We start from the raw sequence: 13,284 nt of genomic DNA, 5'->3' as shown, positions 1-13,284 counted from the left end.
TGTTGATTTTCTTCACAGTGGAGCCAGGATTTTGGAATAAAACCTTAGTTACAACCACATGGCCTTCTATCAAGCGCACTCTAGACCAAGGTGCTTAGCAGCAGCCCGTGCAGCTGAAAGGGTTATTTGTGAGACACTGTTTGTGAGAGAACAATGATGGCCAGTGCCAGCCTGAAATTAAACATTAAGTCACTTGCTTATCATCGTCACCCACTTATTGCATGCACCTGTAGGATTCCCATCATCCAGGGAAATGACAGCAGTCTTCCTGCTTTCCCGCCACAGAGCTGCAGTGAGACAGAGTGGTCTTTGTTTGTTTTCAGGCTGTGCTGTGCTCTCACCGCTAACACTGTAATGTCTGAAACAAGACATGGCTTGGCTTTACATAAGCAATGCCTGAAAACTGAAGATGACAATTTATTTGTTAAATTCTATCATCAAATACTCAATTATGAGTAATGCTAACAGTTAAGTAGTCACACTCGGAACATATTGGATCATTTGGTGTGTGTTTCCACTTATTATTATTACTCTGCAGCCCTCTTTGTTACACTGTATGTGAATCAACCCAATGTTGTGATTCATTGAAACTACAGTGACTGATGATCAGAAGAGAACTTTTTTACACTACTTCATTTGTTTTGTTTTTTTTTCTAACTCAGAAATGTAATCGTTTTATTGGGCTCATCATGTCAGACTGCATTACCTGTTGTTTCTTTTGCTCACAGTGGGCAGCACTGCATTTTCTGCTGGGGGCGGCACACATATGGAAGTAAAGCAGTGGGCAGGCTGTTAGATACCCAGAGAATATATTTCAGGGCAATACAAAACCAGCAGTGAGTCTTCCTGCTGAACCTCTTTGAACCGAATGTGTAAGCTTTGAGTTCTGTGGATATAGTGTTAAGTGCAGTTGTATATTTGGCGTTTGAAGACATGTAATTACTTACATATATTCAGTAAAAGCCTCATATATGTATATTACAGCCATATACTGCACATTACTTCTCTTGCTGCTTTGCTTGGTGGCATTTACTGCTGCCTTGTCCTCCACTCACATAGTCTTTTTTGCATTGGTCCTCAAGTTTTGCCAGTAGCAAAAGAGTATGCGCTTTGTTTCAACCCGGTCATTAAAACCGCCCTTTGATCATCACAAAAATTAGTGGTTTCCCTTTAAGATGCTAGTGTGAACTGATTGGCCTCATTATTTGAATTAAAGCAAATGTTCTGCAGGTTTTAAAAGGATGGTAGTTGAACATTAAGTGTGTGATAATGACAACCTGCTGCAGAGTGTGCTGGAGGGAGACTTTCTCTTCACATTGTGAAGCACTTGGTGTAGAAATGTGCCTTTTAGATATATATTTTTTTCTTTACTTTCACAGTAAGTCATGCATAGATATTCCTATTCCCATTCCACAAAGCATTTTTTATGATGATTGCCACCTTTTTCATGTCCCTCTTATAATTGGAGGGGAAGGTTGAAATCTGACTCACTTTTCTGCTTGTTAAGATGATTTGTGATGTTTGCAAGTGTGTTGATATGTGTCACCATCATATAGTTGTTTCATGTTTCTGAATGAGGCACTACCTGTAGCTACTTACAGTATGTAGATGTACAGTAACATACAGTAACCACTAAGCAATTTTAAATATTATGTATGCTATCCAAGCATTTTAAGTGATGACCAAAATGGATTTTTATTTCAGTTTTACCAAAACATCCTTGAGAATTGTAATTGGAACCAAAGAAACCAAAATGACTTTCTACAGTTGAGTTGATTTTCTCTCATGGCTGGGAATGCATTATGTTATTATCTTGACTTCCTCTTGGTCAGAGACCAAAGGATTGTTGAGCTGTCCACATTGCCTTCTCTTGTGTAGGCCTAATTGCTGCCTGGCTGAGTAACTGTCTCACACACCCATTTCTTCTGTGGTTGAAGTACAGTGAGACGAATGACTCTACCAGAAATTTCACCCATAGGGGAATTTTTTTAGATGGTCTGCACAAATGTCATAGATCACACTTTGGTGATAAGTTGTCAGATATGACACCCAAGTTTAATTAGAAAAATTGTGATCCCGACTTCCTAGAGGTCATGTATGTACTGTATCAGCTGATTACAGCACAGGGGATGAGGTTAGAGAATTAAATGGGTCCCACAGTATTGCATTATACTAACTGCAATTGGCAAAGATCTATGACGTGGGAATGGTCTGTTTCTGGTTATCAAACCATTTTGTCTTTTCCTCCTCTCTCTCCCTCTCATTCACTTCCTCTGTCTTTGTTCCTTTGTCCTCCTTCCAGATTAAAGTGGTTTGCTAGAAGGTGGCAGATGCAGTGATTCATAAAGGTCCAGTCTGCTGAGCTTCTCAAACAATCACAATTTAAACTATATCCTTCACTAGAGCTTTGACGCTGAGATTTGGGTTAGGTGGTTGAAGCACAGAAAATGTGTTTTTGTGTGTTACATTTAGCAGTACAGACAGGCCTTATCATCTTATCAAGTGATTCAGCCTCACCACAGTGGTGTGAAAACATGTGCTGTGATTTTATCTGTCAATTATCAGGTGATTTTCTTTAAAAGTATCTATGCTAAATTTAAGCTTGACCTAACCTAACCTACATTTTTCCTAAAAGCTGATCCCAGCTACCATCCAATCCACTGTCTAGCTGGAGTAGGAAAGGTACCACTTACACTTTTATAAGCCTTGGAGCCTTCATCTAGTCTTGTAGTCACATGGCTACAGAAAAAAGGTGCAAGATTTTAAAGAGAGAAGTGTGTACAGAGAAAGAAAACACCCAGTGAATGAAGAATTTAAAGCTAGACCAGCTGAAAGATGGATGGAAAGTTGATGGCTCTCGCTAGAAACACCAATTAGTGGACAACAGGACAAACCAACGTATCGCTCTAACACCCTTCAGACTGACTGATAGTCCACCAGCTGTCTCAAAATGATTGACACCTGCCCATTGATTGACACCTGGTGCTGAGGGCTCCAGACAGTTGTGTGACTGCACACTCTTCCTCACTATGGCAGTGTCCAGCCCTTTCTTTTTCTTTTCTTTCTTTTTCCTTTCAATTATTTTTATGTTCGGAAGCATAGAAACGAGCGGGTGTGGTTGGCTGGGAAGAAGAGTGGTATTCTGCTGCTGTCTGGTTGTGTTTCTATTAAAACACAGGACATAGTTTACTGTAACAGCTAGTTGTATTTACTGTAACATCTATTTTTAACATGTTAGACTTGGCTGTAGCAAGGTTAAGTACTAGTATATCTGAACAACAGATATACTAGTAATTTCCTTTAAACCATGGCTTCTTGTTCTCATAGACCACCAGGACAGCACTAACTTGAATTAGAAAATGACTTATGTATCAACATACTGATTTTGTCAACCAAACTGGTATCAAAAATGTTGTGTGCATTTTTATGTATTCTTATCAAGTTCAATATTCCAAATATCTTAGTTGTATTTGAGTATATATTTGTTTTTATAGTGATTTAATAGGTCAAGTTTACTGTTCAAAATATGCTGTTTTCTCTGTGTTAATGTCTTCATTAATAGTTTTAAATAGCTTGATTAGTTGATTGTTCAAAAGACCAATTATGTTAAATCTGAGTTGAGACTGAGTCTAAATAGGCTCGAGACCAAGTCAAGAGTTCCCATTCAGTACACATCATACTGTTGTCCTACTGTTGTCCTTCGTACTTAAAAAGTTTGAGATGTGATAGGAATAGGAGACAACTAGTGGTGTAGTCTATCCAAATAAATAATGTATATGCTGAGAATGTATAGGCTAATTTAAATCAAAGAAGGAGAGGTTCCTACATTTGCTCAAATGTTGCGTTATTTGTTAAAATTTTGATCACAACTCTGAGTAATAAAATCTTAGAAACAAAATGTTCTTGCACAATGTTACAAGCTATTTATGGAAAAAAACAAAACAAAACCAACAATCCAGTTGGAGTCCAGTAGCTGAGAACAGTGGCTCTGACAAGTCCTCGTCAGCCTAAAAAAATCCCACATCAGTCAGGCTCTAAACTGCATGCACAAATACTTTCTTCTTAAGCTGTCTTGTATTTCTCTACAGACAATATCACTAAATATAAATATAAGTAAGCAAAACATACATTGACCTAAATTGGTTTGAAGAAACATGATTAAAATCGGTCAGTGTGCTGTCGCGTACCTCTCTTGGCCTCTCTCTAAAGCTGAAGGGATCAGCCTCGGTGGTCTGGGCCTCCACACTTGGCTCCAAAGGATCAGGGTTCACGTCTGTCCAGAGGCAACTTAATTTTCCCACATTTTCTGCTCTAAACAGGGGATTCACTCACAAAAAAATACATGCATTGCCTTACCTTGGGAAATTACAACAAGCTTTCTTGTTTTGCTCACACATTTGGCTTTTGTTTATCATTTTAATTGTATAGCTTGTTCCACACTATTATTTATTCATTCACTTTTCTCCTAGAAATGCTCAGAAGAGTCATTTTGTAATCTTAGTGAGTGCAAGTTGTTGGTTTCTTTTAGTTTATTTATACAGCAAACATATCATATTGGAGGATTCCCTTTTACAGAACCAAAGAAACATCTAGATCTTGAAGGTCACTGTGAATTGTACAGTATGTAATCAATAAAACACATTAAAATCAGAACAGCTTTTGACCTCCAGAACTGAGAGTTTCAGTAAGAGAGATCCCTTGGGGCCAGAGAAATTTAACGCTCCTTTTATGCCGTCTGAGGTGGCATGGGGCCGGAGGTAGACCACCTTTATAGGTCATGTGATATGTGGGTCATCTTGGGGCCCACGCAGCGGATCACCAGGATCAAACACTCTTTGATTGGCTCTCTGACTCATTGATTTACTGAGCACTGAAAGGCAACAGGCGATCCACAGTTACACATATAGTAGAGACTTTTTACACAGCAGTAAGTGACTTGCAACTTTTAACTTAACGATGACTCAGTTAAGAAGGTAAAGCAGTAAAATGACAAAATGATTCCCGTAACTCCAAAACTGAGTTGTCGTTAATTATGTCGGGGTCAGGTGGTAAATTCCACCCAGAATCAGGTCATTTTCAGCGCTGTGTCAAGTTTAGTTATGAAAGCTGTTCCTTGGAGCTGTGTCATCAGCATGCAATGTGTCTTTGTCAGAGTCTATTATCGATTGCAATAGATGTACCTTTGTTTCCTCTGCATGCCCAGAGTTCAAACATGCCTCAAACAGCTGATACTGAAGATATGAAGAAGTCATTTTCCCAAATACTGACAACCTGTTAACTTTATCCCTCCATTTCTATCTCACCCAGTGCTTCCCTCGTCTCCTCTCTTTCTCAAAGTCCAGCCGTCCAGACCAGTCCAGCCTTGTAGAGATGTACTGGTGCTGAGCCCTGCGATGATTGGTATGGAAAAGGCACCTATACAATTTTTTACAAGGGCCCTTGGGCTACAGGGGCAACCTTCTCTGTCAGAGGCTTATCACCTCTGCTCTGACTCTCAGCTAGCGTGAGAGGCTTCAGAAGACAACACCATGATTTTGAACAATTAGAGTGTACTGCTAGAGCCAGCAGCCAGACCTGCCTGTCAGTTTTGATCCACATACAGAAGTCTATGTGTCTCTTAGAAGCTGTCATTAAGGTACACTATTAACATGGCACCTTTGTGTAACTTTCTGCTGAGCTTGTTCATGGCGTTGAACTGTTGAAATAAAAAAAGGCCTCTATGTCAGGTATGTAGAGAAAAATCTGAATTTTTTGTTGAAAAACAACTGAAAAACTGAAAATTGATTCGTTTTTGCACAGAACTAAATGAAAAAGAGAAATAGTCAATCATGCTCACCTTATAGACCTAAGTTAGGGTTATGCAGTCTTACACAACTCTGTGTTGTGTAATTATAAAGCGAAATGACAGACATACAACTCTTAGTTAAGATGTTGAAAATCTTACAGAAACCACTAAATATACAGTAAGTTAACACAAACAACTCTTGAATTATTTCCTTTTAAGGTATTTTTCCGTAGATTTATTATAGACTAGACCTCATTAAGTTGGGCTACTCTGTCTTCTTTATTAGACAGTGTGACTCAATGACTAAGGTGTCATTGGCTCAAAGGGAATTCTTTATGCTATACTCTAAAAAAAAGAAGTTTGCTCAGTATGGTTTGATTATTATATTGTTTTTTTTTTGTTTGTTTGTTTTTGTCTCTGAGATGTCAAAGACCAACCGGAAGAGACATGCCTTAGACCCACACTCCTTGGAGGTATAATCACTGCCAGACAGCAGATTACCTACCACACACACACACACACACACACACACAGGCAGGCACACCTCACTCACTCAGCTAAGCCCTCCTCTCTATCTAGCAGTAACCAATCGTGGTGATTATTAAGCAAGAGTTGATAAACTGTGGTCCAGCCTCTCCCCCCTGTGGAAAAGCCAAGCACAGAGGTTTTAGTTAAGCACTGTTTTCTGACTGCTCACCACTTCAGTCATGTTGATCACTGATCACTGATCACCAATTCCCATTAGAGATGATCCATTTCTATAGATATCCAAGTTTCTCCTAAACACACTCTGTATAATTTATACATGCAAACACACAATGACACTCCAGTTAAAACTTGTGTCTAAAATAACTGAACTGAACTTATTCTCAGGGCAAACTTGATTGACTTTTTTTTTCTGTGAAGTCCAGATACACATGACAGATGCGACTCCATAAATGGTCCAAATGCTTCAGTACGATGGATGAGAAGAACTTCTTCACAGTATTGACAGAAATGTGTTGTTGGAAACAACAGTGAGTTGTGACTCAAATCCAAGAGTGAAGGACATGTCTGCACCACCCTGTTTCCATTGCGCACCCTTGGATATGACTGGCGCGCTTTAAGCAGGGCACCAATGAGAGACTTAATTAGTTGTTGATACAGCAAATGATATAATCATGACACACCTATAAACATTTGAGAAAAAATGATATAATTTATTTTACATCTGATTACATTTATGCAGCTTTGGTATCAGATTTAGCGTTCTGAAATGAAGATGCACTCACCCTAAAATGACGGATGTGTTACCTGTAGAAATAACCGGCGTGATGTCGGAAGAGTCTGATTGGATGAGGATGTACCTCTCAGGCATAGGGCCAAATTAAGTATATTTTCCTCCTCCCCAAGGTGTCTCATTCACTTTTCAGATGGGCACTGCCCCGCCTCTCTAACACTGACGAAATAACAGTGTGCGTTAGGCAAAATTGAACTTGTTGCTTGCCAGCACTTCACGGTTTCTGTCGCTCCGTTCAGAACCAGGATCATCCCGGAGCTGTACCCAGCAACTTTGGAGCATCAAGGAGAAGGGAAAGGCGCACCGGGGGGATAAGTGCTGTTGCGCCGATTTGGAGTGGACATATTTGGGCACTTTTTACGCACGCATGTTACGCACTGGGACTAACTGGATTTAAGGGCACACATAGTCATTTGCACATTTTATGGAATAAAACATCTTTCAACGTAAGTATTTTTTTCAGTATTTTTAGTATGAACTGAACTATGAATTGAGACTATTGCTAAAAGCCTGATAATTGCAATTAATGCCATAGTTGGCATATTCTTTTCTCAATGTGCAACATTTTATATATTTTAATCTCTTTAAATTAGGGTTTGGTTCAAGGGGAAGTTTGTTCTCACTCGACACATTATTTAACAGGAACGCACCCAATGATGCCGTGTTGTCCTTAGTTAACCTTCACTGGTGTATCCCGCTACTGAGCGAGGCAAGCGAGTTTCCAAAATCAGCACTGCAGATTGGATAGTACTTCGGTACTTTTTGATTCACAACATACAATTTAGTTATCAAGTTAACAAATTAACCTGTCCACTCTTCCTTCCAGCATCCACAAACAGCAGGTGTTTCTTTGAGGGGAGAAAAAAAAGTTACAGAAACGACACCAAAACCAAAAGTCGAAATTTTAATACATTTCTCACTGGATGACAGTATCAGCATCAGCTCCCAGTGGCTGATAATTATTTGTATTTCATAGCAGGGAGCATCTTGGTGTTGCACATAAAGGACCACTGGCTCCAAAAATCTGTAACCAATTATACGCCTGTGTGATGCCCAAGTGCTGATCCTCCTCTGAATTACTCTTTTTTTCGGATTCCTAGAAAACCTTCTGCAGCTGCCTGAAGTTTGCGCACATCATTGTGTGCATTAAAAAAACATTTACATCAATAAACACAGCAGAATATGTAATTCGTTATTTGACCTGATTTCTTGCTCTTATTTTCTCCCTCATTTCATTTAGTTTTCATTTGGGTGGGTCTGTTGACTGTGGATAGACGTTTGGGAGCGGTGGCAATAAAATACAATCACAGGCTGCAATATTTTAGATGATGCTCTTTTGTCATTGTCAGTTGCCATTAAATAGCAAGTGTCTCGTTTTTATAGAGAATAACAGTTTGCATCTCCCAATGTGACCCACCACTTGTGTTTATACAGTGGGGTGCAAATGAGGGCGGGGGGCTCACTGCTCTCTGTCCTCCTGTCTCCAAAAACTCTGCAGACCGACCCCACAGGAAGCTTTACCTATCAGCCCTGCCACCCACAACTTCACTGAAAACATAAGCCTATTAAATGCCATTTCAGCCTCCTTGTGTCCAATGACTTTTGAATTGTTTTACTGTTCTATAAAGTGTAGACATATTTTAATGAGGGAGCTCAATCCATTAATATCAAGAAAAAATGCTTTATAAAAGTTTATGTAATTTATGTGATCCTGGTTGAGTTTCTCATTTTCTAAAAAAGATTTTGAGCTGCACTGATGTCTGGATATTTTATATTTCTGCTTTGTTTAGATGAAGAATAGATGTTGAATTTTGCTGAAACCCATTCAGAAAAAATCTTGAATTGATGAATCTGTAACTCCCTAAGAAAGTATGGATGCAATAAAAGAAAAAAAAAGAAACACCACAAAAAGGAAATCTGTATGAATTGCTTCTTAATGCACCCTTTTTTTTTTACTTTCACCAACAGATGATACTAAATATAAAGCACATCCTGTGGTTATCTTTTCTCTGTGAAACTGCAACTGCAACAGGTAAGTCTGCCTCTTTCTCATTCTCAGTCACTTTTCTCCATCACTCTATCTTTTCATTTTTAAAAAAAATTTCCTTACCTCTCTCTACCTGTGTGTTTCACCGTACATAAAGTCAATATGACATGGTCACATTCAGGTGGTGTGGTTATACTCTACCGCTTATCTGCAGCGAACTGAGTGATGTGTCAGTGTTGCCTCACAGCATTAAGGTTTTACTCTCTTCTTAAAGTAGCAGACTGTGATAAGCCCCTCACAGTCTTCTTCTTGTGAAACCTGTGAGACTCTACTCAGAGTTGAAGGTGACAGTGTTGGCAATGGAGGTTTGCATTTCGGGTCCACCCGGCCCCTCTGGCTCTCCTGGCCCCTGGTCCCTCTCTCTGTCTCTGGGTATGGATAGACACCTTTCAATTAGACTCTGTTTCCAGTCTGGAAATAACAGCTGGTCTCACCCCTCATCCTAATAAGGCCCTCTGTTAAAGCACACACAATCATGCCTCTGGGGCGGTCTCACCACTGTTTCCAGAGCATTCCCTACATTGTTCCTTGTGAACCCCCCCCCCCCTCCCCCTACAAAAAAGAGAAAAAAAAACAAGTAAATCTTCTTCCTCTTCACAGTGCTAAATGTGATTCAGCCTGTTGCCATTCATTTGTGTCTGGCTTCCTGTCTGATATCCCCTTTGGTTTGCTTCATCACACAGAGGTGGAATGAGACTGAGATACAGTCACCAGCTTAGACAGGGCTCAGAGGGGATTAAACATAGTAACCGTTACCTTGTCTGGTTTTGCAGTAATTTAAGACGTAGGATTAATTTAATATCGATACCCATGTACACCAATCTAGGTGTCTAACATCAGAAGTACTTTTTCTGTTGAGAATAAAATAGTCATGAGAGGTGGAAGACATATTGTCCAGTGTGCTGCATGCTGATGACATATTTCACTGCTTTTTATGTGGGTCTACCTGTCATCATCAATTAGTCCTGTAGCTGAAGGAAGGATTGTTTGAGAAGGATGACTAACATGCACAGAACCCAGCGGTGGCATAACATGAAGTGATGCAACCTGTTTAACCAATCACCATTAACTCAATGCAAACATGTTGTACATACATTACAGTCAGTGTTAAATTTGTTTCCACACCCATCATTTTAAGAATGAGGTTTGACTTTCCAAGAACCACTTTCAGGCCATGATGCAAGTTTTTTTAATGGTTTGGGTGTAGTTGTCACACCCTGTCAATGTAAATGAGTCAGGCAGTAAAGAGAGGATACATAAATGAAGAGAAATGAAGAGCAGCAAAAAATAATCAAAAAATACAGTTGTGAGTGAATTAATATGAATTGAAACTGTGTTTATAGTAACCCTTTTGTTTGTCTTTTGCCTTTCAGCCTCCAATGTATTATCCATAATGAGACCAGTCACTGGGTCACTCTCAGGGAAGGTAAATCTTCCCTGCTTCTTCTCTAACATTCCAACCTCAGCACCAGTCATTAGTCCCAATGGAGCAGCCATTTATACCCAAGATTACTTGCGTATCAAATGGACCAAAATAGAGGGAGAAGTGGAATCAACAGTGCTGGTGGCACAAAATGGGGTCATCAAGATAGGCTCCAGCTACAGGAACCGTGTATCAGTGCCTAGTCACCCCGATGATGTGGGAGATGCCTCGTTGACAGTGGTCAAGCTACGTGCCAGTGACGCAGGCACTTATCGCTGTGAGGTGATGTACGGCATTGAAGACACCCAAGATATAGTTAACCTCGATGTCAACGGTAAGAAGTTCATGTTATCCTTCCCAGGTCATGCTGGAATCAGACAAAAGACTCTAAAATTGCTTCTCCCAGGATACTCTCTGATTGTAGAGGGGGGTTGCAGCAAGGGCTTAATAATAGTGAAATGCAATACAAGTGATGATTGAAATGTAAACCATATGAGAGAACTATGGACGCCCTTCTGCTTGCTTTGATAGTAGCAGCTACCCAGTAGTTACGCAGAGTAACCACAGTTTTCAGTTGCTCTTATTTTAGAGGCGATGTAAAAAGAGTCAGATGAGAGTTTGGTACACTGTCCATATCATAAGTACTGCAATGTTTTAATTCCAATATTCATCTAACCCAATCACCAATTGGAGCCCAATTATAGATGGTGTTCCAGATGTTGGTATGGGCAGAGCAAAAGCTATGACATAACGTCATGCATCTCTGTCATCTTGGGTGCCACCTTGTCAGGGGAGATTTTTCTCTTAGTTGGGCACTCAGTGAGTGCCACCAAGTTTTTTTTCCCAAAGTCCCTCATGAAATTTACACAATTATGTATGGTTATGGTTAAATTATGTATATGATAATGTAACATTACTGCACACTCAAAGCCAAAAGATATAGTCTCCATGGGGGAAGTTGCCAGTCCATACCTAGTGTCATTATATGTATTCTACATATTCTCACTTAAGAAGTATTCTGGGAGATATAATCGTGTTTTGGGGATGTAAAAATCATGGGTGGGGTGGGGGGATAGTGGGATAATTTTGGTTTTCAGTGGTTTATAATCTGCACAACCTCTTTTCTAACTATCTGCAATGTTAATTAGGACCATCAATCATATCTTTTGCATCTGTTTATTGTCCATAAATATGGGGACATATTCTCACTTGAGAAGTATTCTGGGAGATATAACTCGTGTTTTGGGGATGTAAAAAACATGGGTGGGGTGGGGGGATAGTGGGATAGTTTTGGTTTTCACTGGTTTATAATTTGCACAACCTCTTTTCTAACTATCTGCAATGTTAATTAGGACCATCAATCATATCTTTTGCATCTGTTTACTGTCCATAAATATGGGGATTTCGGGGCTGTAGCATCATCTGCAGTTATCTTGTTCATTTGTGGTAAACTGTATTTTGCTTATCATCTTGGTTTATTGCAAAGTTCTTCTTTTCCAAATAAACTGAGACACAGTTTCACTCATGTGTGTACTTTATAAGACATTTGCCATAATTTACAGCACTGAAATTATGTTGTTAAATTACAGATTACTTTGTTCACGTTTTTGTACAAAACTTCATTATGTTTCATACTTAGGTGTTGATTGTTTTTTTACTATTTCTTGCCAGGCGTTGTCTTTCATTACCGGGCAAGCATCAGCAGGTACACTTTTGACTACCAGAATGCCGTCCAGGCTTGCCAAAACATTGGAGCAACCATTGCGACATATGACCAACTGAAAGCAGCCTATGAGGATGGCTTCGATCAGTGTGATGCAGGCTGGATTGCTGACCAGACAGTGAGGTTAGTTGGATTTAAATTCTCTGTGGTCAAGCCATGTCTTTTAAACAACACTGCTATTCAACAATATGTGTTTACTTGTTTTATGAAGTGTTGTAAAATGCTTTTTCACAAAGATAAGATGATTTGACCTATGTGTTATAATGACTCTTCAATTCTCTATCTGTACAGATACCCAATTACAAAGCCAAGGAAGGGCTGTTATGGCAACCTACTGACTAAACCTGGCATTAGGTCATATGGAACCAGGAAACCCACAGACACTTATGACGTATACTGTTATGTCGACAAACTTGATGGTAAGTCAGCCACAAAATTAGGCTTTCCTAATTCTCTAGACAGCAATCAATCAGGTGTCGTTTAGAGGCACTGACACACCCTCTGACTGAAAAATTACCACAGTGGCAGAGCAATATTACTTTTATGACTTACAAGACTGCTGTGGAAATATACTTCTTTTATTTTATTTATTTTTATTGTGTATTTGTAACAATGTTTGACCTTTTAGGACAACGTTGTCCTGTAAAAAGGAGATTAGGGTTAAAGAGAAGCTCTTAGTAATTTGACTCATTGAAATTCTCTCTCCATCATAGTGGCTATTGAAAAAGTGGCCAAAAATGTGATAATGGGTGTTTTAAATGTCTCTGGCACTGCTTATGAGAAGTCTTCACTTTTCAGCCAACACTCTGTGACTGCTCATGGACTCAATTCCACTCTTGGCGGAGAGCATTTAGTGTTAATATCCCTCTTAACACTTTTAAAGCTCAGTCAGTCCTCTTGTTCTTCTTACCTGGGATTTATACAGTGCAGCCCAGAGATTCTCCTGCATTACATAATAGAAGTTTAATTTATTTTGGGATAAGTTGCAAATCAATTAGTTATGAATATGAAGACATCATTCAGTAAT

The 13,284-nt window shown here is 39.4% G+C and overlaps 1 protein-coding gene across 1 annotated transcript in view; it reads left to right on the top strand.

Moving 5' to 3' along the window:
- The first annotated feature begins 9,029 nt into the window (after positions 1-9,029).
- Positions 9,030-13,284, top strand: part of LOC122994944 (versican core protein-like) — a 43,622-nt gene continuing 39,367 nt past the window's right edge. Inside the window, exons 1-4 of the mRNA XM_044369774.1 lie at positions 9,030-9,096; positions 10,485-10,868; positions 12,206-12,380; positions 12,549-12,676. Of these exons, the coding sequence (XP_044225709.1) occupies positions 9,033-9,096; positions 10,485-10,868; positions 12,206-12,380; positions 12,549-12,676 (751 nt within the window). The 5' untranslated portion in view covers positions 9,030-9,032. The remainder of the gene's footprint in view (positions 9,097-10,484; positions 10,869-12,205; positions 12,381-12,548; positions 12,677-13,284) is intronic.

This window comes from Thunnus albacares, chromosome 2 (assembly GCF_914725855.1).
Source record: "Thunnus albacares chromosome 2, fThuAlb1.1, whole genome shotgun sequence".
NCBI lineage: Eukaryota > Metazoa > Chordata > Actinopteri > Scombriformes > Scombridae > Thunnus > Thunnus albacares.
This window is presented reverse-complemented; position numbering and strand designations above follow the sequence as displayed.